The 27895-nt window shown below is 38.9% G+C and overlaps 1 protein-coding gene across 1 annotated transcript; it reads left to right on the forward strand.

Annotated features, from left to right (window-relative positions):
- RAD23B (RAD23 homolog B, nucleotide excision repair protein) lies at positions 1-27895 on the forward strand. Its single transcript, XM_050912904.1, has 12 exons — positions 1-150; positions 1693-1739; positions 2295-2304; positions 4744-4825; positions 7572-7651; positions 9763-10004; positions 13545-13600; positions 17432-17559; positions 22233-22356; positions 23509-23636; positions 24048-24224; positions 26075-27895. The coding sequence occupies exons 1-12, from the start codon at positions 1-3 to the stop codon at positions 26186-26188; spliced, it is 1338 nt and encodes a 445-aa protein (XP_050768861.1). The 3' UTR covers positions 26189-27895.

The following is a 27895-nucleotide window of genomic DNA, read 5'->3' on the forward strand; positions in this document are numbered from 1 at the left end:
ATGCGGCTGGAGCTGAGCTTGGCAAGAAACACGAAGAATAATAAGGGCTTCTATAGGCAGGTCAGCCAGAAAAGGAAGGTCAAAGAAAGTGTACCCCCCGATGAGCACTACTGGCACAAACTGGTGACAACGGATGAGGAGAAGGCTGAGGTACTCAACAACTTCTTTGCCTCAGTCTTTGCTGGCGATCTCTCTTCCCACACCTCTCGAGTGGATGGACTGCAAGGCACGGACTGGGGGAGCAAAGTCCCTCCCACTGTAAGAGAAGATCAGGTTCGTGACCACCTGAGGAACCTGAACGTACATAAGTCTATGGGACCTGATGAGATGCATCCCAGAGTCCGGAGGGAATTGGCTGATGTAGTTGCCAAGCCACTCTCCATGATATTTGAAAAGTCATGGCAGTCAGGTGAAATCCCCGGTGACGGGAAAAAGGGAAACATCCCACCCATTTTTAAAAAGGGTAGAAAGGAGGACCCTGGGAACTACCGACCTGTTAGTCTCGCCTCTGTGCTTGGGAAGATCATGGAACAGATCGTCCTAGACGCTGTGCTAAGGCACATGGAGGACAGGGAGGTGATTTGAGACAGCCCGCATGGCTTCACCAAGGGCAAGCCTTGCCTGACCAACCTAGTGGCCTTCTGTGGTGGAGTGACTACATCAGTGGACAGGGGAAGAGCTATGGATGTCATCTGTTGGGACTTCTGTAAGGCCTTTGACACGGTCCCCCACAATATCCTTCTCTCTAAATTGGAGAGAGATGGATTTGGTGGGGGGACTGTTCAGTGGATGAGGAATTGGCTGGATGGTTGCATCCAGAGGGTAGTGGTGAATGACTCAATGTCCAAATGGAGATCAGTGACAAGTGGTGTCCTTCAGGGGTCCGTACTGGGACCAGAACTGTTTAATATCTTCGTCAATGACATAGACAGTTGGATCGAGTGCACCCTCAGCAAGTTTGCAGACGACACCAAGCTGAGTGGTGCAGTTGACACCCCTGAGGGACGGGATGCCATCCAGAGGGACCTGGACAAGCTCGAGAAGTGGATCCACGTGAACCTCGTGAAGTTCAACAAGGCCAAGTGCAAGGTCCTGTACCTGGGTCAGGGCAACCCCCGGTATCGACAGAGGCTGGGGGATGAAGGGATTGAGAGCAGCCCTGCCGAGAAGGACTTGGGAGTACGAGCGGATGAAAAGCTGGACATGAGCCGGCAATGTCCACTCGCAGCCCAGAAGGCCAACCGTATCCTGGGCTACATAACAAGAAGCGTGGCCAGCAGGTTGAGGGAGGTGATTCTGCCCCTCTACTCCGCTCTGGTGAAACCCCACCTGGAGTACTGCATCCAGCTCTGGAGTCCTCAGCACAGGAAAGACATGGACCTGTTGGAGCGAGTCCAGAGGAGGGTCACAAAAATGATCAGAGGGATGAAATACCTCTCCTATGAGGACAGGCTGAGAGAGCTGGGGTTGTTCAGCCTGGAAAAGAGAAGGCTCCAGGGAGACCTTATCGCGGCCTTTCAATACTTAAAGGGGGCTTATAAGAAAGATGGGGACAGACTTTTTAGTAGGGCCTGTAACGATAGGACAAGGGGTAACAGTTTTAAACTAAAAGAGAGTAGATTCAGACTAGATATAAGGAAGAAATTTTCTACGATGAGGGTGGTGAAACACTGGAATAGGTTGCCTGGAGAGATTGTAGATGGCTCATCCCTGGAAACATTCAAGGTCAGGTTGGACGGGTCTCTGAGCAACCTGATCTAGTTGAAGATGTCCCTGCTCATTGCAGGGGGATTGGACTAGATGACCTTTTAAAGGTCCCTTCCAACCCAAACTATTCTGTGATTGTATGATTCTATGAAAACTGCTTGTTGGTCAGCCATCATCGTGACTAACACATTTTTTTCTCAATTCCCTTGGCCCCGTAGTGTAAACTGCAGTTGCCTATGTCTGGAGAGGAGTGCCACCTGCCAAAGGGATGAAAGCATAGCGCTGTCATTTGTCGCAGACTTATACAGAAGGTTTTGGAAGAGGGCAGTGCCCCAGGTCACTTGCAGTACATCCATCAGTCGTAGTATGGGGAAGCACAGTGCACGAGGTGGACAGCAAAGGCAAATGAATTGTTGGAATTTTACTGTCTGTATTTTACTACAGTAAATACCTTAACTCCTTCACATGGATCCAATTACTGTGTAGTAATTAACATGTGCGTTTAGTGTGTCCTGATGTAAACTGCCACATTTAGCTGTTCAGACATTTTTATTTGTGAGAACAGATTTTGGTTTTGTTCCTTGTAGGAAAAAGACTGTAATCTGGAATAAAACTCAAACCCTAAAACAGAGGAACACAAAGTAGACATTCGAAATGAGTAGCTTGATTGAGTGAAGTGGACATGAAACAAGCCTTAATTTTCTCCTTCAAAATAGGTTGTACCTGCTGATCACATTACAAATTTGTTACGAATCTGTGACAAATATGGTGACTGTGAATGAAAGAAGCAGCTTTGAGACATCATCTTTGAGTGATTAGTACAAGTGCATAAATATATTAATAGGTAGGCAGTGTGTTAAAAAGTAGGCATTTGAAAACATAACAGGCTTTTAACATGATTCAGGGGGTTTATTTGCCCTAGTGGGTGCAGGACACTTAACTGGAGTTACCTGAAGTATCTAATACTTTAAAGTTCAGGAAAAACTGCTTGATGGCTTAGCCGTGGCCTAAGGAGGCTGTTCAGTTGTAAGGTGGGTGACTTCCAGCCTTAAATAATAATTGGGGAGGAATTCACAAATTAGATTTTTAGTTTTCAAGGAAATACTCTTTTAAAATAAATGTAAATCCAGGGATAGAGCAAACTTTTGTAAAGTGCATGAGAATGATGATGCTATCAGCAAATCATTGTTGAAATGAGTAGTGGTTTGACCCTCCCTGAAGACTTACGGATGGCAGTGAGCTGCTGTTAGTTTTGCTGTGGAAAAGCAACTGGCTGCCTGGAGACTGATTCTAAAGGTTTTGGCAGGTACTGGGATGGCATGTATAATAAGAATACCAAGAGCATCCTTCTTCCATCTGCTGAGGAAAAGAAGAGTTAGCTTCCTATTTTGGTGTAGTCCCACAGAGGGAAATCATACGTTGTGTTCTGTATCCTTGTGTGGCTAGTAATTTAATCACCTACATCAGGTGTAAGCTTAGAGAAGAGGTTTGATTCCGCAGGCCTCCTTTGCTGGGTCATGAAGCCTGGTAAAACAAACACTTCTTTTTACGTATACTGCTGAAAAGATGCAGCTCCATTGTGAGTGTTAAAGTTTGGTTCATCCCTTTTGGACCAAACATCCAAACTGAAAGGATTAGCCTGGTAAAGAGGTTGATGCAGAAACACAGAAATAAAATCTGAAAGGAAGAGGGAGAAGAAGCAAGGGGACCAATGAAGGAGAAGAAGAAAGATAACGCAAAGCTTTAAGACATCATTAACAGAAGAATGAAGTGAAGCCAGGAAGCATGACCGGCATGTGAAGTGGATGACAGATTTTAATTATGCTGAGAATCACAAAGCTCAACTTCTCAGTAAATATTTACCATTTAGCACCTGAAAATACTGATTCAGTGTATTTACTACTCAAGCAACCCTAATAGTGAGCTACAACTTTAAAAATTAACAAAAAATGGTAATACTACAGCTACCTGTGGCACAAGTAGTTGCCAGTCTGATTAAGCTGTTGTGATAAAATGTGATAAACACATTTTCATGTACTTAGCTCATTAATTAGCTAGATATATGCATTTCAATTGTAGTGTTTCATGAAAAAAGCTTATGAATATTCAGGGAAAAAAACTTTAGAAGATGGAGTGAGTTTGTAGTAATAAGTTCATAACAGATTGGTTGTCTTTGTTTTACATATATTGGGAGTATCTGTCAGGAAGCAAGAAGAATGAATGTTTGTGTACAGGCAGTTTGTCTTAAAACATGATTTCAGATGTATCAGTACAGAAATGCTTCTACAGGAACATCCTTTATCTTCTCAGGATAGTGTTATGCAGTCTTTCTTCAGAATACGGGCATTCTGATACATGACAACTAGCACAGTGTCATTTGAGCTATTGTATGTGGTGCTCTGAAAGTGTGGACTATATGTCAGTGGTCTGCATAAGCAAGTAAATAAGGCAAAATGCTTTCATGTGTAGGCTTAAAATTGCTATGCAAAGCTCCAAAAATTATGGGGGAGGGGAAAGAGTTGAAAACTACTTACATAAAATGAACAACTGGACAGTTTGCACAAGTCTCTGCATATCAAGGCTTCAAGTCATTCCAGTGAGTTAAATCAAATGTCATGGTGACCTTAGCAAAAAAAGGGCATTCCCTGAAGAGTCATTATGATGAAGAAAGCCGTCAGCTGTGTATAGCATGTGTGCCCCCTGCATTCAGAGAAAGAACAGGGAGGGGAAATGGGTCAGTAGATAAAAACATTTTTTGCCCAAATTTCTCAATTTTTCACTGTGTTGTAAACTCATACTTGAAGACTTCTCATGTAGAAACTACTTATCTAGTTTGATTAAGCACAAGAGATTATTTGGGAAGGGAACACGTTGCTCTGCAAGTGGTTGCAGTGACATCTTTGCGACTGATGTACTTGACAATCAAGATATGACTGAAAACTACTTTTTAGTATTTAAAACTTAGAACAAAGTGTACTTAATTAGGTTTGTATTGTGAAACTTCTTTTTTTCATTAAGACTGTTTCTGTGCTTTAGGTGAAGGCACTGAAAGAGAAGATTGAATCAGAAAGGGGGAAAGATGCTTTTCCAGTAGCTGGCCAAAAACTAATTTATGCAGGTAATGGATATTCTGAAGATACTGTATCTGAATCTACCTTATTTTTTATGTTCTTCTTTGACTTTGGTGTGAATGTTAAGTCTTCTAAAGATTATAAGTACTGAAATGCAAACAGGTTAAAAAAAAAAAAACCCACAGAACCAACAACAAACCTTATTGTCAAAGGGAACTCTTAATTTTGAATCAGAATTTTTCAGGTTTTAATACATATATGTCTGTTGTTATTTTTGCTCTTATAGGATGATATGCTAACAGCTTTAGTTGTGAGTGGGGTATGCTAGGTGAAGTAGAAATAGTTTTTGTTCCAAGAAGTCAGAATTTAAGAAGATCATATCTCATGTTCTGGGTTACCTCGTCTTTTGTTCAGTTTATGCTGTGTGTAGCTGAAGCGTTCTTGTATATACCTCAGAGAATTAAAAATCAGACTATTTCTTTTGTATTAACAGAAGAAACCCACTGCCAAATCCTTGCTCTACAAAGGTACTTTCAATACTTTTAAGCTCTGTCATTAGAAACACCTATTATGTGCTAGCAAAAAGCAGGCTAATGTCAGATAAAGACATGAAGTTACTTTATTTGAGCTAACATAGTTTGAAAATTTTTTGGCAATATTTTTTTACTGTTTTCTACCTGGCTGGTGCATTCTGGCAGCGATACACAGATCCAGTTTTTTGTTCTCCTTTCGTGTCAGAACTTTAAAAGTTCTATTCCAATACCCTCTCTAGTGCTTTTTTCCTCTCAAATTGTGCTTGACAGAAACTTTAGTGTCTTTTTACTTCCTCAATGTACTGCTTTGTAAACAGTATTGGTTTTCCACTTGAATAAGCTAAAGCCACTGATCACAGCAGAAAGATGCTAATGGAAGAGAAGTTGGGAGTCTTTTTGTGTTGTACGGACTCCTCAGGACTGTATTTCTTAGCAAGTGTTATGTCCCTTGTACTTCAGTGAAGGGAATGCACATCAAGAACATGAAGGTAAAAGTCTGATGTATAATAAAGAAATATGCGCAAGGCAGAAGACCTTGTGCAGTATGTATAATTGCATGACACTCTTAATGTTATGTTTCTGTGATTAAAAAAATCAAGGGTTATGTAAGATCATATGATGTGATGAGTATTTTCAGAAGCCAGAATGTATCTGCAGCATTGTATACTCCTCACAAGCAGTAGGAAATGTAGGAAATAAGATTTAGAATAGAAGACCATCCAAAGATTGAGTGTATTTTTTTCTTGGACAAGAGATACAACAAGGGTGTATTGATGACATTTTTACTTTGATTAAAATAAGCTTTAGAACTTTCATAGTTCGGTAAAGCAGAGTGATATCCCAACTGAACCTGATTAAAAGTATACCATTTGTTATTAAAAATGCTTGCAATTTTTTTCTAAAAAATGTTATGCTAATTAGCAGTGAGGTAGATCTGTTGTGTTGTCATCTGTATTTGGGTGAAATCTAGAAACCCTGAGAGTGGTGTGTCCTGAGAAGATAGGATGTCTGCATATATACATTGTGCAAGGTCCTTCCCCAAAGTGCCTATAAACCAGAAAATTGTAAGTAAACCTGTGTAGGTTCTGAGTCAGATGCTGCACCATCTGCTACAGGTACTACTACTACTACAGTACATATGATACGTTCTTGAGTATTTGACCTGCAAGACTGGTGGAACCAGTAGAGAGTAGGACAGTGCCACCTCATTTGTATTCCAACTGCCATAATGCGTATGCATTGCTTGAGTTCCTTGCAATTATCAGGATAAGGATGTGTCCTACTAGTTACAGTTCAGTGGTGTATTCCACTAGCACTGAGAATGGTTATGAAAATGTGTATTTTCCTCTCGAAATAGGGAAGCGATCCTTGGCACATCTTCAGAAAATGAATCAATGAAAATTGTAAAATATTTCCTGAAAATTCTGTAGTAGAAGTAGGTGCTATAAAACTCACTGAAATACAAACTTAATTTTCTGATTTGTGGTACTGCCTCTAAATCAGCTTATCCTAAAAAAAAGTCTATGTGGTTTAATGTATTTCTGAGTTCTTGTAGACGTGAGGCAAGTCTACTTTGCCACAGTACCATCTCTGCTTATGAAACATCAAAAGTGGTACTATAACAAACAAATGTTTCTGGTTTTGTCTGATCTTTTTTTTTTTTTCCATCCTTCTGTCAAGGTAGCAGGATGTGGAATGGTTCTAGCTTTTTCTAACGGTTTAGCCTTCTCTTAAGAACAAATTGTTAAAGGTGCAAAGTCACAAACTTATCTAATGCAGATAAACTTAGTCTGTGGCAGGGAACTGTAGATAGTTTACTACATCTGAAGGACAAACAGAAGATAAGCAGGAAGGAATTTTCTTACTGTGTCTAGAGTGTGTAAGCAGGCATAAGTTATTCAGTTAAGCTTATTGTATGCTAAAGCCTTTCCTCTACATTACTTGTATCTGTGTTAAAGGCCCAATAAATCTTTCTCTACGTTTAACACTTCTGTTTTAAATGATTTGAAGCATCTTCAGCGCTTATGGTGACAGCCTTCAAGCTAGCTAGTACCGTGAACATCGTAAGAGGAAAATTACTTGTAGCTCTACTGCCACAGCTTAATAGCCAAAACACTTTTTGTAGGGTTATTAATGTTTATAAATCTGCATAAGAAGTGTTTTTATGTTTTTTTTGAAACTGTGTTTATATGAGGGAATGCCAAGATCATCTAACGATCTGTTAAATAACAACTTAATTTGTGTCCGTTTAATTTGCCAGGTAAAATCCTTAATGATGATACTGCTCTTAAAGAATACAAAATAGATGAGAAGAACTTTGTGGTGGTTATGGTGACAAAAGTGAGTAGTCCTTATTTTTGAAAAGCAAATTGCATTCATTTCACTCTTTTTTTCATTTTGATGAGTGATTGTGTATGCCTGTCCTTAAAACCAGTGAAATTTGATCATGTGAAAGTTTTGGTCAACAGTAAAATCAAATGCTTGTCCGAATACATACAGGATACTGCTTCACAGTCCTACGCTGATTGTTGTCACTGTTCTGTGCTGAATGTTTACATCAAGGAAAAAATTTGCCAGTGGCTGATTTTACTGTTTCTTCTTTCTTGTCTCTCTATGTTGTTTTTCCAGTGATATTATTAAAAGGAAGAAGGGAACCTAGATAGTTTATCACTAAATCCTCTGTACAGAACTCTTCCAGTCTTGCCATGTTGCTTTTCAAAACTTATGGCTGTTTCTTTTGTCAAGCCTAACAACTTAAACCAGTACAGAAAGGATACATATGCTAATCAACGAACCTGTGAGTTTTGAATGACTGCAATGGCAAATTAAAGAGAATGACTGTGACATGTATTTGAAGTATCTCTTAACCGGTCGCCATATTGCTTCCAGGAATCAAGCCACTGATTTTCTAGGCATTCCAGACCCTTGGGATCTGAATAAAACTGGCTTCATCTCTGTCTTGAGATAGGAAGTTGATTTTGGAGTTAGAGGTCCTCCTTCTGACAAAGAAAACCTATATTCAGTTGCCCTTCGCTTCTATCTGGTATTGGCTCATTAGGTTCTCTGTTTGAACGTAACTGTTATTGCTGTGTTCCTGAACAAACAAGAGTTATAGTCTGTGGTTTGCCTGGAGAAGAGGCATTTATCAGTACAAGAAAACAGGTGCAGATGGGATTTCAGAGTACAGCTTTCATTTTGTTTATAGCAGAAGAAACACAGAGCTCCATGAAGAACTGCTAAATGCAATACCTTCTTGTATTAAAGGACCTGTGTTTCAGAGTTGGGCATTTCTTCAGTGTTACGGTCTTTTTGCTGAGTCTTTAAGCTCAGTTTCCCTTTCCTTGATTCTTTTCTGGATAGGACATGCCCTGTCACATAAGCACAACTGCTAACTTTGTCTGATGCTCAGATGTGTTTCAGTGTTTTTCTTTGAATGCTTCTTATAATGTTCTTTATTGTGCCCATTATGTTGGAAGCTATTAATTCTCAACCTCTCCTTTCCTTTCAGACAAAAGGAGGAAATATATTTTTCTTAGTTTACGCAAACATTGTCTGAAAGTGATTCACCTTGAATAAGTAGTTGTGTTTTGTTAAAGTTCAGCTCTTTCTCTTGGTAAAGCAGAGATGAGGGTCAGCCTTGTCAATCCTTAAGGATATTCGTAAGTAAGGGACTACAGTGATACAGCTTCCATACCTTAGCTGGAAGTTACATGCATTCTGAAAAGTGTAATTTCTATGTAATGGGATTAATACTGCATCTAAGCAAAATTCATGTTTCTGGTAGAGATGTGAAGATTAAATCACAATTATATGCAAGTATTACCCACTCTAAATTTGTTGCTGTAGATTTGGTAGTCCTTGATGCTGCTGGGTTTTTGGTGCTCACTACAGAACTCAAGTATGTGAAATGTTGTTTATGTAGTGCTTTCAATGTAAAGAGTGCGTAAGTAAAACTTGTTGCAGGTTAAGTTTAAATTTTTTAGCATCTCATTTTCCAGCAAACAGCATTCATAATGAAATGTGATTTCTGTCTTTATCACTTTTTTCCAAATTTGAGTGGTGAGAAAACCTTATGCCTGTTATGCTTGTCAAATGTCTTTTGACAACTGTTTTAGTTTCTTCTGAAAAACATGCTTTTGTAAAACACAAGATTGTTTTCATGTTTAGAGTATTGCAGTCTATAAATATTTAGATCTTATCTTTGCATTTGACTTCATATTCAAATAGTGTGACTGCCTGGGTGTCTAAATGTGACACTATCAGTTGCCTGTTTAAACACAATAAAAGGCATTATAGATTTAATGTCTTGCAAAGTTTTAATGTTATGCTTGATGTTGAGGCAGCAATGTCAAACACAAATCATCTTAACAGAACTTAATCAATGTGTTGACTATAGAAAGCATGGGTTTAGGAGCTTTGTGCTGTGTCTGAATTCTGTTGTCTTCCTGTAGCCCAAAGCAGCAGCTGGAGTGACTCAGCAGTCAAATGCTACTACCGCTCTTAGCTCGACAACTGCAGCTCCCACACCGGTCACTGCACCAATCCCTGCTGCCGCCCCTGTGCCAGCTCCTGTCCCTCCACCACCAGATGCAGTTGCTTGTGAATCTGCACCTGTGAGTGCTCCTGAAGAAGAGAAGCCAGCAGAAAAACCACCTGAGGCACCAGCTGCTGTCAGCCCATCATCAACTGACAGGTATGAATGAGCCTCCACAAATGGCTTCCCTGTCCATTTCTGTTGCTTCTAGTTTTGATTTTAAGTTGAACTCTCCGTTACAGCATTAGTCCAGTCATTTTCTCTATTCTACATAATTTTTCTTCTTTCTTAACTGTAACTTCAGTCTCTGGCTCAAGTATAACATTGTTGATGGTAAGAAGTGCCCCTCCCTGCTTACACCTCATCCTGTGGGAAGTGTGGTCTTGGGACTAAACCTATGGAGCGGAGAGTTAGATGACACAGGACTTGTGCTCCCGTTAGGCATTTCAGAGTTACTGTGGCACAAGTTTCTTTTCAGACTGAGGATATTTACCTGCGTGGGGATCTACTGTTCACAAAGCTCTTAAAGACTTCAGAGGGATGTGTCCTGTCCTGTTCATAGACCTCTGATTGTGTTTTGAATCATGTTGGTTAGATTTGAACCTGAAGTTCTTTATTGCTGTAAGAGTCTCTTAATTTCTGGAAAGAGCTTTTTCTTCCAAAATGTAGGATATAGTATTGCTCTTAATCTTGTAATGTCTTAAAGCTACAAGCTTATTTGTTCTGAATGCTCCTTGGCCCATCTGCAGATAGTTGTGGGAGTTGGGATAGCTTTTAACCTCCATTCTCTACATTTAAGAAAATCAAACAGAAGTTAGAGGTTTCATCCCGGTTGTATACTGTGGCCTTTTTTTGCTCACTTTAAGTTGCTTAAGTATTGCATGGAATAAAAATGTTGTTAACTGTAATTTAATGGCGCTTGAAGTGCTGCATAGCATCAAGTCTTCATTTTTCATACACTGGTTTTCAATTATTTGTGTGTTATTTATGTGACTCCTGGTGCACAAGACATCAGTTTTTGAAGTGGTTGTATTTAAACACCATCAGATATTGATCTGATGATACGGAAACAAAACTTGCAATTACCTAATATTTTGAAAATGTCATCACAAATTTCTTGCACTAAATGCCCTAATTGATGATTTAATTTTGCAATGCTGAGAAATGGACATCTTTTTAAAACTGAATACAAATGAAGCTTCATTTATCAGTCGAATAAGTTAGAATTTTTTTACTGTTAATGGCTGGTGTTTTTTGCTGCTCAGTTTGTCCAGTAGGTTCAAAGATTAGATTAAATCTTTGATACTGAAACAGTGCTTTCCAGGTTTTCTATGTACAGATTGCAGCGTTGTAAAACTGCAGTAAGGGAGCCTTAGTGTACATACTTAACAGGAAGCAAGAAAATAATTTAACAAATACATTGTACTTACCACCTGCCTTGATTTCAGTGAGTACTGCTTGTTTCTGATTTGCTTTAGAAGTTAAATTACTAAGGCTGGTGAAGATTTATTGAGCCATGGCCAGGCAAGCTGGTGTCCTGTTTCACCTTTGATCTTTTTTAGTTGTAAATCTTACTAGTGATAGTTACTAGTGAAGCATTCTGGCTGGAACAAATTTTTTCTTACATAAAAAAACGCATCTCTGTAAATGCCTTGTTAGATTTTTAGTGGCATCTTCTGAAAACTGATTCAGATTAATCTGATGATCTTTCATTTGCTGATAGGAGTTGACGACTCTGGTAGCCTGATAGATGCGAGGCTGCTGCAGCTCCATGTCCCCAGGTCTATCAAGTATAAAGATTGAACATGTATTCCCAGTACATACACACAATATGTATATACCTATATATATGGCTGGCTGCATAGGTCAACACAGGCAGGAAAGAAACAGCACTCAAGCAACCATGCAACACCAGCAGTCGCATCCTGTTCCTCTCTGGCTACTCAGGGCAGAGCCCACTAGTGGAAAATACATATGTACAAACATACAAATGAACAATACGAATTTCTCCAGTTGCTGGCCTTAGACAGTCTATTCCGATAGCTGGTCCCTAGATCCCAGTGTCGCAAGTTTTTGGTACCCGGGCATGTGACTGCCTGAGCCCTGCAACCCTGCTCCAGTTGCTGGTACTCAGATTCCCTTTGCATGCATACGCATATGTGCACACAGAGAGGATCCGTCCAGGAACCGGCTGTACACATGCACTGAACCTGGTAGCTAGTCCCTGGATCCCCTGATCTCCCAGTTGCCTCATTCATGGACACAGGAACAGGTCTCTCCACTAGCTGGTTGAGGCCTATGACCTTACCAGTAGCTGACCCCCAGAAGTTAGTGTCTTTCCAGCAGCTCCTCTCTCAGACCCTCCAATCTCGCCAGCAGCTGACTGTCACTTACAGCGATTCAATACCCAGCTCTCAAGCGTCTTACCTTACCCTACCCTACTGTAGTCAAGCTTGATGCTTGCTGGTGATTACACATACGCCAGCTTATGCATCCACTCAGAATATGCATGCACTGTAGTCTCTTCAGTTGCTGACACCCCAGGCACATGAACCCCTGTGGTCCCTTCTCCAGTTGCTGGCACTGAGGCTTTGACAGTATCTCGTCTCTGCAGTTGCTGGCTCCACAGACGTGTGGATCCCTGTGACTCATGGTTCCCTGTCCAGTTGTGGGCACTTAGACTTCCATACACACACATGCATGTAGAAAAGACAGACCCCCCAGCATGAAAAATAGTTAAAAATGGAATTTAATTAGAAGGCAGGATGGACTGGTGATCAGGTGCAGGGCATGGCCAGGCAAGTGCTGTTTACATGTGGCTGGCCCTTCTTCTCCTCTTTTCGCTCTCTTTGCCCATGCTTTTCATCTGCAGGGTGCCTTGATGCTTCCCTTTCCCTGCCTTTGGTTCTTCCCTTAGATATCCTGTAACAAGTCTTGCACAATCCCAAAATGCTTTTTCCTGGCGCCCCATGGTGAGTTGCACCACCTTCTAGGCAATAATGCCCTTGATCTGTAAGGAGACCTGGAGAGCCTCTCTCATTGATCCATCAGGGGTGTCACCCTGAAACCAAGGGGGCTGATGCTTTAAGTTGCAGTCCTGGGAGGAGCTAGGAAAGGGGCACCCTTGGCTCTGACTGAGTTAACTGGGGTTCCTCTGCCTGGTGGTGTGCCTCTGTGTTCCTTGGTGTTCGTGGAGGTGAGCCTTTAATCCTGTAATTTAACAGCTTTGATAACTTGAGATGGAGTAATTGCAAATGTTAGCAGTTTATATTCCTGGGAAAGTAGGATACTGACATTTTAATTAGTGCTTGCCACTGACCTCCTTGTTTCCTCATTGAGGTCAAACTGGTGACTGTGGGGAAGCAGTTAGTGAGACTGCTGTGTGCTTTTGAAAATCCACCTTGTTCTCCCACCCTTTAAAGAATTCAAGCAAGCAGATGGCTAATCCCTGAGCAGATGGGCAAGAGCCAAACTGTTGGGGGGTAGGGGGGAAGGTTGGCCTTGTGTTAAAAATAGTAGCATTGTAAGTTTGTAAAATCTGGTCTCACTATAAGACCAAAAGAGAGCTCTTTGGAAAGCTTTGTTGGTTTTTTAGAAACAAAAGGGGCTATTAGAGTTACAGCTGCTGCTGCTTTTTTTGAAAAACAGGAAGTTTTCCAAAGTTTTGTAATTACCATTGCACTTGTCTTCATCTTACAGTACAACAGGTGATACATCTCGATCAAATCTTTTTGAGGATGCTATAAGTGCACTTGGTAAGTGGAGTGTTTTTTTAATGTAGACATTATTTTGGTGCAGCAGAAACAAATGACGGATTAGCAGATATTGACATTCTCTTCTGTATCTGTCATTGTTAAAGTTATAATCAAAGTACTCTTCTCCAAGACCTGAAGTTGGTATCTTAGAACCAGCATCAAGAACTTCTTTACTGAAGAATATTTCACTTCATATATTTTTATTGTGTAAAAGGAAGATCTTTATCATTCCTGTTTTTTCCCCCGTTTGCCTTAATTTCTCTTCTAACTACTCAGTTTGAAGTCGCTTGAATAGAAGACTGGATGTAAATATGTATACGCTTTTCTTTTCACCTTTGCTTCCCAGTGCGCAGGTCTGATAAAATGGGTGCCTTTATTATTCACTTGTTCCAGCTTTGACAGTACTGTCTTTTGACACATTTAGATCAGATAAATTCACCAAATCTGCTGCTATCTGGGTTGAGGAATGAATGCCTCCATATACTTATTTAACTTTTCTTTTGACAGTTTACATGTCTTTGTTTCTCAGTGGAATAAACAGGGTAAAAACAATAGGAAGTTCTGCCCCTCATTTATGCTGATTCTGGTAGCTGGGAAATTACTAGGCAAACCCATAACTCCTTACTCCTACTTAAATTTTATGGAGACAATTTGTTTTTCTAGAGTGTAGCAAATTAAGGCACAGAAATAAGGAGGAGGTGGGGTTTTTATTTTGTCTTATCTCTGTAAACATTAAGCTGCAACTTGGTACAAAAAATTTAAAGAGTTTCACTTACATTTTTGTGTAGGGGTATGTGGATATATTGGAGGCAGGTGTTGCGATTAAGCAGCCCACAGTGATTTAGGAACTGTAGTAATGTTTTATGTGTATTGGTGGTAGCCACCAGGTTTAGTCTGTCTAACTGCAGCTTAGGTCTTATGTTATGACATAATGTTTTAGGCTGAAGAAATGTATAAGCTGAAATAGCTGATAGATACTGTAGGAGACAACCAGTCGAGTCCTGTTACATTTTTAAAGTGACTGCTGCTACCAAAGGTGCTGCAGGCTTCATTAACCATTCATTATACCTTAGTGGCTGAGATGTGGTCATCACAAATACTCTTGTTAACAATAATGACCAACAAGTTGAAATGAGCTGGTGGTCTTGATTCAGTTATCTTCAGAATGGAAAAAAATAATCTCCTTTCAATGTAGCAGGAGAGCATCACCTCACTATCCATTTTGTATGAAAGTTCTTTGATTGGTATCTGATACAGTAAACCCACGTGTCCCTAATGGTTTGGAAATAACAAGCATTGAGTGCAATTTCCTGGGTAAGCATACTGCAAGGGCTATATGCCAGAAGATTTTCAAAGGCAATAGGCATGAACTCTGTGGTTCTTTTTCTTTAGAAACTGTCTGAAAAGGAATTTGCTTGCACAAATTCATGTAGTATGTTTTTACGTAGGATCCTAGGCATGTTCTTACTATGGCTTCTCAATTACATTGTCTGAAGATAACTGACTTCACTTTAAAAACAGGGATTGGTTTCTCCTGACTTGCTTTTGTTTTCAGTTAGATATGCTGACTGAAAACCAATGTGGCTTTGTGTGCTACATGAAGATCTGCATGTCTTGCAGTTCCTGAGCAACCATATCTTTCACTGGAGCAGCCCAAGCTTTCTTTATGGCATGGTACAAGAATTATTGTGGGAAGTGTGATGAACTGGATTTGAAAGTTAACCCAGCTTTGAAATGTTACTTGAAAGAGAAAAGCAAGGAGCAGAATCAGTTCAGCATTGGCCTCACAAGCATTCCTGGTAGCACTCTCTAGAGATAGGCCTGACTCTATATCGTGACATTGCTGGTGTGCAATTCCTGAATTATTATTCTTGGTCTTACTTTTGCACGACTTGTGTAAGTAGACTGTATACGGAGTACATGTGCCTAAATTCGCAGTAATTCAGTTTCCTTCTTTGCCTTTAGTTACGGCTTATGTAGCAGTCTGTCCAGAGCAAGTCGATCTTCTTGCATCTCTTTTTTCTGTACCGAATCTCTCATGCTATTCTAGTCTCTACCTAGCTGTATTGAAAGAGCACTACACAAAAGTTTAAGTAGTGACTAATTAGATCAAAAGGTGTTCTGTCTGCTGTTCAGCTTGACTAGTTTGTTAGCAGTAGTAAGGGTAAACTAGTGCTGTGTAAGAAGGAACATGAGCAGTTAAGTTTAGCAAGATCACTGTGTTGGGACAATTGTTGGCTTGGCTTTTTTGCTTCTCTGAAGATATGTACAGAAATATATATCTTTAGAGCAAAGTTTAGGTGACTTTTTTTTATGTCTTTGAAAAAATGAAAGTAGATGTAAAATGATTGATCTTGTAGTTGTATATGAAGACATGAACTTACCATTCCTTAAACTCAGGTTGGCACTATTATTTTGAAGTCTGAACAATAAATACTCAAATCAGTCAAGGGTTGTAAATCCATTATTTATCTTTATGGATAATGCACAAGTATCCTTGGGCTAGGGCTGTTTTATTATTTGTTCTTGAGTATTTTGCCCTCAGTCATACATCCACTGATTTTTTAGAAGCATTCTTTAAAAATCAAGCAATGTGATTGTGTTAATGTTGGCTTGAGTTAAACACCTTCTCCCTAAGGGAATAAAACTTGATATTTTCTTTGGTTCTTTTAATTGTGACTTACTTGTCTTAATAAAGTACCTCTAGCAGTATTTGTTTCCTCTACTTTTTTTAATCTGGTGTTTTGTATGGTGACTGTTAATTATTTAACTCTCCTGCCACTAACTTCTAGTGTTACAGAGTCAATAGGAGGGTTCCACTGAGATCAGGAATACCTTTATCCAGGGAAGGAGATGGTATTTTAATGCCTGGGTTTCGTTTGTTGGGGTGTTTTTCCTGTTTTTGCGTGGGAAGATAAACTTTAAGATGTTGCTCAATTACAATATATAATAGACTAGTTATTTTCTTGAATTGTTAAACCTGCTGTCTGCTTTTAAGGAAGGGAAATAAAATGGATTATGAAAAGAGATAATAATTTTCCCTACGATGCCATTAGAGTAGTGATCAGTTGTCCTTAAATTGCTCCAAGTTGGCTGCAGGTGTCGGCCAGTTTTAGTCCATTTATGCTGTAAGAGGTACGGGATTTGATGTGATGAATGTCTAGTCAAATATACATGAATTAAATGAGATAACTTGTTCTCCCGAACCCTCATTGAGGTCTTGAGTGTCTTTCCTAGATATAACTTTAAGTCTTCTGCCTGACTTGAGTTGGTCCATGTTAAGTTGATTAAATGACTGTGATCATCATCACCAGCATGTAGCAATATACAGTTGTAACTTGGTCATCGCTATTTGTCATCTATCTAACCATAGCATAGTGTGAAGTCTTTATTTGGAAAAACCTCAGTGGCTAACAGTTTGACAGGCAGATTTCTGCCTAGAAAGTTTAATTTCCAAACTTACACTGCAGGAGACTTTTCTTGATTACATCAGGAGTTGAATATTAGCTGTGAGGATGCCCTTGACCTTAGATGCAAGCATAGAAAGGGAATATTATTTCAGTTGCGAGTACAGAAGTATCACAAGTGCTGCTTTTTTCAATAGAAGTTTGCATTGTGTTCATTACCCTCTACTACTCCAATCAAATGCATAATGAAACCACCAGAATATATTTGGAGTTAAAGCAACAGAACCATGGCAAGATTAATATGAACTGTTCTTTACTCTTCCATGAACGACTCAAATTTGGGTAGAAATGAAATTTATCCATTGAAACTTTTTTGTGCTGTTTTTGCCTTATTCCCTTAAAATGGTGGTCATGTTACTTCTAGTGACAGGTCAGTCCTATGAGAATATGGTGACTGAGATCATGTCTATGGGCTATGAACGTGAGCAAGTAGTTGCGGCGCTGAGGGCCAGCTTCAACAATCCTGACAGAGCGGTGGAGTACCTTTTAATGGTGAGCAGTTTATTTTAACTACATCTTGGTTCTTTCACTTTTTATTTTGTCCTCACTAAAGAATAATTTTAACTTTGATTTACTTTTTATTTTGAATATTATCCAATCAGTGAGAGTAATACATGTTCATAGAGGAACAACATCTCTAAGCAGAGCATCTGGAAGGCTGAGATTTGGATTTTGAGGGTCATAATGTGTTATAGGAAATACTGAAGTCATCGCTAACTACCTCTGTTGCTTCTTTGCTTTTATTGTTTGATTTGTATGGATATGTATGTAAAGTATGTCCAGTTATAGTGATAGTTTTAATTGCCAATGGCTGGCTCAAGGAATGATTTTGTCACATCTTAGTGACAGCATTAGCTGTATTTTTGTATTAGTATCTATAACATCACAAAGGCATTTTTTTAAGTTCCAGTTCATTGTTTTTACTAATAATGCACAGTGTTCTTAATAATATACTTTCCAAACAGAAAGGTTTGAGAGTTTTTTGAAGGGTGCTTAATTTAACTGTTGTTTTAACTTAAGCAGTGTTTTGGGGAACAAACAATTTGTCATTTGATAAAAATAGTTTGAAGGGTGAAATGAACTTCATTGGCGTGAGAGGAAATAGAAGAGTAGCTTCCCTTTAATGGAAATCTTGTGAGTTGTTTTAGGGGCTTTTTGGATTACTTCTCATTGTATACCTTAATCTGTCAGCTGAATTGTAACCATCAGAGCATCTGTCTGGGAGCTTGTTGCTTCATCAGTATTTCCGGTGCGTTTAGTTTTCACCCTAGCATACCATTTTTTTCCCTGATGTTGTTTTTCCTTGTTGCAAATCTGAACTTTATTAAAATCTTGAAGCCAAATGTCTTGAACCAGTCCTTGCAAAATACATGCAGATTACATTTCTGATAGATTGATAAGAAATCTGGCATCTTTACATCCAGTTATAAAACTTTCCTTTTGTTAGTGAAGTTTTTCTTCAGTAATTACGAGTCATTGGCATGCTTGCTACTTACATTAATGATCCCAAGACTTTGTAACCTGCAGTTTTTAAACAGACAAGACGTGTTTTGAGTACACGAATGTAAAAAGTTCAGTTCTCATCTAGTACAAGGCCAACGAAAGGTGATAAATATTGTCTTGCCCTAAGGGCGAATGCAGTAGCTCCCATCTATCTGCTGTAAGTCTGGAATCTCAAACGTTTGTTTTTCATGCCTTAAAAATGTTGATTTTACTGTTCATTTAGTCTGTACATATACCATAAATCCAGTGCCTCCTGTAAGTGTTGGGCTTGCTGTGCATGTGCAAATCATGTGCAATGTGCAATACACTCAGTCTGGTATTTCCCTGCTGTAGCTTATTTCTGTTGAGGAAGTCCTGAACAGAAATAGAGCATCCCTATGATGGAGTTCAACACATGGCATGTCTGCCAAATAGATTAAGTCTGACTGGTCTGAGCAGTTAACTTCTACTCCCTCAGTAGGTCCTGTGTTTAAAATGGGTCCTTCTGTTATATAAGCTGGTCCCTTTCTGTTTCCTGTTATCGTTTACTGAGAATATCTTTTCTTTGTTCTTCCTCTTCCTGCGGGAAAAAGGAGTGGGGAGGAACAGTCTTGCTCTTAGAGACCATATTAGCTGACGTACTTCTGTTGTCCTTCTAGAAGAATCCTGTTGCTGCAAATGGTCTTTCTAACTGTTCTTGATCTGCTGGGTCTAAACATGTTCCTTACCATCCTGCTGCATCAAAAAAGCTTCTCTTTAGTTAATACTGGTCCATTGATGATACTGTTCTTTGACCCTTTACTTTACCTTTCTCCAAACCATCGTCAGTGTTATGTTTTATATAATCTTCAGGGTAGGATTAGGATGTTGAGAGATGTTACCACTGTCCTGGTTTAAAGAATCAGTACACCAAAGGTACTTGTAAAGTGTTGGAAAGAAAATGTCAAGAGAGTATCTATGCTTAAAGTGTAGCTGTTCCTTAAACGAGCCCTGAAGATTCCACTTGTTGTCCGTGGTTCAAATGACAAGCTGTTCAGTTTTCATGGCTTCATGGCTGAGGATCTAGATGTAATCCTATGCCCTTAAGCTGTGGTCATGGAAGGAGGTCTCAGTTCCAAAAGACACTGTTTCTTTTTCTATGCCCCAGACTCATCTTTGGACGCATTTAGATTCAGATCTCTTTTTGACCCAAGGATTTCCTAACCCTTAATTACGAAGGAGTCCTGTCTTTCCTCCAACAACCAGGCCATTGGTTGCAGCCTCTTAGTTTGGAAATTTTTAGGAAACATTTCATCACCATCAGGGCAGTCAAACACTGAGCAGCCTTCCTGGAGAGGTGGTCGGTGCCCGAAGCCTGTCAGTGTTTGAGGCATTTGGACAATGCCCTTAATAACATGCTTTAACTTTTGGTCAGCCCTGGAGTGGTCAGGCAGTTGGACTAGGTGGTCATTGTGGGTCCCTTCCAACTGTAACTGTCTGTTCTAAATGTGTACATTCCTTGGGCTGGGCCTGATGTGATTATTACCCTTTGGAGAACAATGTCAGCTAAAAACTACTCTGGTGCTCAATTAAACAGTAAACAATTGTTTAATCCACCATAATGCAAAAATGGCCTTTTTGTTGTCCAAGCAATGTTTACATTCAAAATCAATTGTATGTGAATTGATATCATGCTTTACTTTGTTGGCTAGCTGTATGAACAAGGTGTGTACACCTCACTAGTCTTGTCTGATTACAATTGTACACAGTCTCGGTTATTTGGAGAGTGATACTTCAAGCTTGCATTTAAGAGTTAAGATGATGTTCAAGATGACAAATCATCTCTAAGTAAATTTGGTTGGACTAGTTTCCATAGTGCTTCCATTCAAGAGCAAACTTAAGGTTTAAACAAGCATATGCTGTTTGATCTGAGCACATATTGCAGTTGCAACACATGCCTGTGAATAGGTGAAATCAACCAGTAATTTCATAAGATTAACCCAAATGCCTACATTATACTTAGATTCCCAGAAATTAGTGATTTGATGGGAAAAGGTATTTAAGCAGTGCTCTGTATGGCACTGGTAAGAGAGAGTTACCTCAGAATTATGTCATGAATGGAATTTTCTTCCCCCTCTGTGGATGGAGGGATGTGTAGCAAGCTGACCAAGCCATATAATGGTAATGAAGTGTGTGACAGGGAAAACTTGCATTTATTCCTCTGAGTGGCTTAAATGTGGCCTTGATGATTAGGTGATTTATACCTTGATGTGCTTCTTATCTCACAGGTGAGGCAAAGTTTTGCCTGGAGCACTGTCCAGTTCTCCCATTCTAGATGTGGCCTTTATATCAGCTGTGTATTTGTCCTTTTTGTTCAGCTGTAGCGATGAATGTATCATGTGAAGATCATGTTATAGCAGGATTTTTAATCTACATTACCTACCAGTGATTTTTATGGTAGGTTTGCCAAACCTCTTCATTGTCTGCTTACACTGAAGTTCCTTATGCTTTGTGGTTCCCAAACTGAAGGGTGCTTTCTTCATTTGAGGCAGGTGAAATATATTCAGTTACACCAGTGCTGCTGCCTTCTCAGGCTTACCTGGATTGAATATGCTGGAAGACTATAGAAAAATGGAATTTTTTGACACCCTGGAAACTGGGTGTTGCAAGATCTTGTATAGTCTTGCCCCTTTGGGGTTGGGTTTAACATAGCTCCTCCGGCTATTACTCTGTGTGTATCAGGAAGTTTACTGCTCTGTGGAGTCTGCCTCTTTTGGGTTCCTGTCGGGCAGCTTCCCTTGTCTGTACCACCAGGGCTTGTTGTCATATAGGAATCTTTCTTGGTGTCTCTCCCATGCCAAGCTGCCTAAGTTTCAAGGCTTCAGCGAGGAGGATGGAAAAGACAAATTTGGTGCAGGAGTTCAGTGACAGTGGGGAAAGCATGGTTAGGGTGGGAAGTTTGAAGGATTCCCATGCAGGAGAAAGGTAATAGAGTAAGGTCTGTGTCGGTTGTATAACCCACATTCTAATTTACTATAATTGTTCTTTTTTAGATTTGGTAGTTTCATCCCCCTGAGCAATTAGTTCCTATATAAAGTTGTTTGCACATGAAAAATAAGCAAAATGCAAGTTAACTGGTTTTTTTAACTGCTAAAATTTGATCACATACAGGCCTTTTCACAATTAAGACACAGTAAATGACAGTTGTCATGCTGTTGCGTTGAGGAAAGAGGTCCAAAGAGCCGTGTTCTTATATCTCTTAATTTCTTGCCAGATTGTATTGGATGTATAATCTCACTGTTAGCATTGCGTACTACAGTTCTGTTGCTATAATGTAACTTTATTTGCATAACACTATAACATATTGTAACAGTATATTTAGTTTAACTTTTTCACTCATATCAAATATCTTAACAGTATTCAAAGCAAGTATTTGTTTATGGAGTAAAATGTATTTTAAACTGATGCAGCGCATGCTTTACTACCTCGCTATACAAACCACATATTTTTCTTGTCAAAAAATAAATTACTCTTTTCACAGTATTCTCTTCAAGTTGTAAATGCCTACCTATCACAGCATCTTGCTTTGTATTTGCAGTGAAAGCATTAATGTTTTTTTCTTCATTCTGAAAACTAAATAATACATGCAGTAAAACAAGTATCTTTTAGCATTCTGTAGGTAATTATGTCAACTGTGGCTTTAGGGTATACCTGGAGATAATCAGGCTGTGGCTGAACCCCCTCAAGCAGCAAGCACTGGTGCCTCTCAGTCTTCAGCAGTGGCAGCAGCAGTAGCAACTATACCTACGACGACTAGTTCATTAGGAGGTAAGAAGGGTTATATTTGAGTGGATGTGATAAACACATGCACTTAAGCATTCTCTGCTTCAGTGAATTTTAAGTTCGTGGTGCTTGTGAACTGATCAAAGTGAATTGGATAAGAGCTGTAACATGGAAATTCCAAGTGTGGTACTTGCTTGGAACAAATGGCTTGTCGTATGCGGATATATCTGGAATAAAGCATGAAGTTTCTAAAAATGCCGTGAACTTGCACAATTCCTTTGATTCAGTATTCTGGATTTAAATGTAAGACCAAAAATGTGGAGGGGGTTGTGTTTTCTCTCACTTAAACTCTGGCTTCCTACTTCTGTGGCTAAGTGTGCACTGTCAACTGTGACTATACTAATGCATTTACCGCGTGGAAGTTGGAATATCAAGGGAGAAACCTGCAATAAGGCTGTGACGTGTAGCACCTGAGAGACCTATCCATGACCTAGGACTCCTCACTCAGCAGTGCAGCACATGGACAAAGTGGTTGGTGCCTGCTGAAGAGAACTCTGTCTTAAACAGAAATAAATACATGAAGGGAGCCTGATTCAAGGAGTAGGAAAGGTCTATCTTGAGCTGTGGCAGAGATGGTGTTCAAGATGTAAGCCTTGATAGAGGCCAGAGTGTTAAAACATACAGGTAGTAGTGACAGGCACACATGACATCATCCATAAAGAGGGAATGGTGGGAATGGGATATTTCAGAGCACTTTAGACTGTTGCGTTCAAGGCAGTACCTAACAGTATAGGATATATGGGAAGGCAAGACTCACTTGGGAAGGACAGAACTGACCTGTTGCAGGAGGTAGAGAACTCTGTTGTGGGCATAGAGACAAGACGGTAGGCTGTAGTCTCTGAATGAGGTTACTCAGAGATGAGACATAAAGAGAAAAGTGCTGGAGATTGAGGACAGAAGGCTGTTGGATCTTAAGAGAAGGCTGGGTGAAAAGAAAATGCATTGTTTAACCTTAGTATAAAGAATTCTTGCTTAAAGCTAGAGTAAGTTAGTGTGAGGAAGCAAGCTCTTCTGTTCTTCAGTGAGGGGTGTATTGTCCACTTTCATGTCCTGTTTCTGTCTACGGTTATAATGTAGGTATGTATTTTATTAAGAATCTTGGTAACTTTTAAAAAATGTTATCTCATTGATTTTCAGGACATCCACTTGAGTTTTTACGAAATCAGCCTCAGTTCCAGCAGATGAGACAAATTATTCAGCAAAATCCTTCTCTGTTACCGGCATTGCTACAGCAGATTGGACGGGAAAACCCTCAGCTACTGCAGGTGAATCTTAAAACAACAAAATAATGCTGCTAATTTTGATTTAGCTTTACAAGAAAGGGATATGTTGATGTTAACTGGGATGGTGTGTTAATAGCAGTTACAACATTCTATTGTTGGCTTTTCAGCAGTTGTTGCTGTACAGAACATATTTTCTGTGACATTAGAAATGAGTTTGAGTCTCTTATAAGAGGTGCAAAAGGCATCAGGAAGAGGGGAGAGTCACTGCATTTGAACTGAAACATGAAATTGCATTTCTTATGGTTAGATTTAATAATTTTTCTCTATGCACTTTGTACACATTCTTTTGACTGCTTAGCTCACTGAAAATACATATTCTTACTTGCCTGTTGGCAGGCTTAAACATGCTTTATTTCAATATATTTATTTCTTTTATTCTCCCATGCACCACAGCAAATAAGCCAACACCAGGAACATTTTATTCATATGTTGAATGAGCCAGTTCTAGAGTCTCGCCAAGGTTTAAGTGGCAGTGATGATGGTGCCAGCACTGGCGGAGTAGCAGAAGCTGGAAATGGTCATATGAACTACATTCAAGTAACACCTCAGGAAAAAGAGGCTATAGAAAGGGTAAGCCTTTCTTCTTTGAAATGTTGCTTGGCTGTTTTTGTAGGGTGTTGACTCTGGTGCATGCTTAACATGTCTTAACTTAAACTTTGTTTGTTTATGCTCAGTAGTTTTGCATAATTTATGATATTTTATATTTGATATTTCATAGCTGTTGTAGTCTTGTTTCAAATCACATCTCTTCTTACTTTATAGCAATTGAGTCTAAAATCTCTTGAATCTGTCTTACTGACAAGATGCAGAGCCTCTTAAGTGATCAGAGGCCATCTGTAATAATTGGTGATTGAATGGCTTTCCCTCAGGAATGGGAACTCAGGCAGTAGTTCCTCTTGCAAAAGCCTCAGATGGTACTGTTCTAGATTGTGCTGTGATAGGTTTCCACACAAAGGTGTGTCTGCATGAGCACTGTTTGCAAAGTACTTGGATAGTAAGAGCTCTCATAGTTAAGTAGATTAGTTAAGTCGCTACTTAACCCAGTTATTTGTCTATCCATGCGAATTAGTTAATTATAGCTTTCTAAAAATAGAGGTAAACATTTCTATAAAGATATACTTGAGGGTGGTGTATTGCATTCATAAATACTGTGTGTAACACTGACTGAATACAGATTCACATAGATGGCAATGCCTCTGAGATTTTTCTTAGAACAAATTGCAAAGACTTATGTCATACTGTGGTAGTGTTTTTGTATATCAAAGACTGTTTTTCAACTGGCAAAGCAAAAGATTATGTAAGGATCATCAGAAAAGAACAATTTTAATACAGGTGCAATTCTCTAGATCTCTAGGAAATTGACAATTAATAAAATTAGTCTAATTGTTTGTCCATGTACTTCTTCACAGATCATCCTCTAGTCTGCTGCATTTCCTTTTAAAACCATTTTATGCAGTAGAGCATTACCTCTACAACCTGTTCCAAAATGCAACAGAGACCTGTATGCTTCTTCCCCTTTCCATGAAAGATACACCTCAAAATTTAGGTGTCTTAATATTATAGCTGACACATTCATGCTGTTTGTAAGCATGAAATTAAATCTAAGAATGGTTGATAAGGGACAATAGGACATAGTTTCTCGCAGAGATTTGATCTGCCCTGTATGTAAAATGCCTTGCAGGTGCTGTGAGGATTTTAAGAAAATCTCCAAACAGTTGTATATACTTGCCTTCGGGTAAAACAAAGATTGGTTTGCTGAATGTCTTTAAGTGCAGGCTAAACCCATTTGTCTTGGCACAGTAATAAGCTCTTCTCTAGTATTCTCATCCCCTGTTGTCATTCTGTCCCAGACATTAATTAGTTCCTTGACTTCTGAAAAACAGATTGCTCTCAACTTAATTCTCATGGCAGCAATGTGTAGTCAATTTTTTAAAAAGTGAAAGTCCAGTTGGAACAATTCAAAGTATAGCTTAATGTGATGTGTTGGGCTACCTATTAGTGATCACAGGCTGGGAGCTTTTGTTCCAGGCAACTTTTGTTAAAAATCCTGGGCTTTGTATGATTGTTTAAAATGTGCATTGTTTGAAGTTTTTTTCTGCAGTAGTGCAATGTGCCATTACTTCGTGACATTACTGTGACCCAAGTCTGTTTTAGTGACTTACTGTGGCAGTGAAAGAAAAGTCACATGTTTTATGGTGCTTCATTAGACTCATTCAAATCACTTTTTCAAGTGAGAATTCTGTTTACTAAAGACAGAGGCAACACCTTCTTATTCTTTGCTCACTAAAGGCTGTATTGAGCTAGGCAGCAATGTTTGTTTCAAGAAGGCAGTAATTGCTTAGGTGGCATCTCAAGATACTAGACATACAAAGAAGCTTAATATACAAAATGTACTTTCTAAATGTGTTTCTTTTCTTCAGTTAAAGGCATTAGGATTTCCTGAAGGACTTGTGATACAGGCATATTTTGCTTGTGAGAAGAATGAAAACTTGGCTGCCAACTTTCTTCTACAACAGAACTTTGATGAAGATTGAGAGACTTTTTTTATTTCACACCTCACACCAGTGCATTACACTAACTTTGTTCACTGGATTGTCTGGGATATTTGGGCTTATATTCATAATGCTTGGTGTATGGTATTTGGGGAGGGGGGGAGAAGAGAATACAGGAAACAAAGCAAAGAAAGCAGCAAGTATGTCTGCTTTAAATTAGGAGATGCAGAAAATGACACAGCGTAAAATAATATACAACCAAAAATCAGCTTCTGCAGATAATTAGTTCCTTCTATAAACTGTAGGTTAACTTTTTCTAGGTTTTCACTCTTACTGTACTAGTTCCAGAAATGTAGTGTAATGCCCTGCTTCATGTTCCTTTTTACTTAGTATTGGTATTGGAAGTAACCTGTGCTACTTAGATTCTACAATCTGTATTTCATGGCAACACTGGGTAGCAGCTTTGTGAAATCTAAAAGATCTGAGCAAATGTAAACATGAATGCCAAAACATGGGTAGTTATTTTGCTTTTTCAGATGTGTTAAAGTAGTGCAAGAAGCACGGTATTTTGTTTAATGCTGGATTAAAACAATGTTGGCTTTTTTTTTTCCCAAATGAAAACTCATTTCAGTTAAAAGTGTCTTGATCATTGAGAAACACTACCCCCTCCTTTGCCTCCCTCAAATGATCTGAGAAGCTATATACATAGAGGTAAAATTATTATCCTGTTTACATCTTTTCTTTTTAGGAAAAATGATAGATGTCTAATTACTGTTCACTTCAATATTATGTTGCAGTAAAAGTTTTAAAAGCAATAGATTGCATGTTTGGTTTTGTTATACGCACTCTTGTGAATTGAATATTCTTTTTCTGCCAGCAAACAAAATGTAAGCTTTTTTTTTGTCCACTGCAATGAGACTTTATCAAATCAAATTTCACCTTCCTACCTTTGTTGAACGACCTTTTACAATACAGCTGTAAGCATCTGAATATATTGGCATTCTGTTGCTCTTGAGTAGATTGTAATGATCAAGCTATTTCTGTTCAGTAAGGACTTTCTTGGATTTATACACTTTATGAAGAAGAGAAGTTCATAAATTAAGATATCAAGCAAGCAGTCAAGTTATTCCAACCCAAAAGAATCTGCACTCATACCTTTCTGTTGAAAATAAGCTCTGGTTATAGAGTTTCGAGTCTTACTTCTTGTTTCTTCCTTGTCATTTATTTTGTTTAGTCATCATAAAATGTAACAATCTTCCTTTTAATATATATTGACTTTTAGAGATAATTTTGCCCATCATTGCAATGCTAGCAATGAAAACAAATTCTCATTTAATCTAAAGCTATTATGTGCAACATTTCCTCAACACAGCTTGGGGATGTTTTGAGTTTTTACTGTTGTACTCCAATTACCTGGATTACAAATTTATCTCTACAGTAACCAAGAAAATATTATTAGTGGTACAACACCTCAGTGCTGTACCACTAATGATATTAACGATTTAGTGGTACAACTAAAAAATTATTTTCTGCTTAGGTTGTGTATCAGTGGATTAACTACTTAACTACTTAAGTACCATTTAAGCTCAAAGTACAAGTCAAGTGTCTTGAGAAGAAAGAGCGAGGAAGACAGAAACGTTTGTATTTGTATTTTGTTTCTTCATTGGTTGGCCATAGTCTGTTAAGTAATTATCTGCACAAAATAGTGAAATGTATTAAAGCCTTTTACTTTTTCTTTCTTTCCTTAGA

The sequence above is a fragment of the Gymnogyps californianus genome, chromosome Z (assembly GCF_018139145.2).
Source record: "Gymnogyps californianus isolate 813 chromosome Z, ASM1813914v2, whole genome shotgun sequence".
Classification (NCBI taxonomy): Eukaryota; Metazoa; Chordata; class Aves; order Accipitriformes; family Cathartidae; genus Gymnogyps; species Gymnogyps californianus.

Coding starts and splice junctions, on each gene's coding strand:
- RAD23B (XM_050912904.1), top strand. CDS start 1: ATGCGGCTGGAGCTGAGCTTGGCAAGAAACACGAAGAATAATAAGGGC. Junction 7,652..9,762: donor TGGTGGTTATGGTGACAAAA/GTGAGTAGTCCT, acceptor GTCTTCCTGTAG/CCCAAAGCAGCAGCTGGAGT. Junction 10,005..13,544: donor AGCCCATCATCAACTGACAG/GTATGAATGAGC, acceptor TTCATCTTACAG/TACAACAGGTGATACATCTC.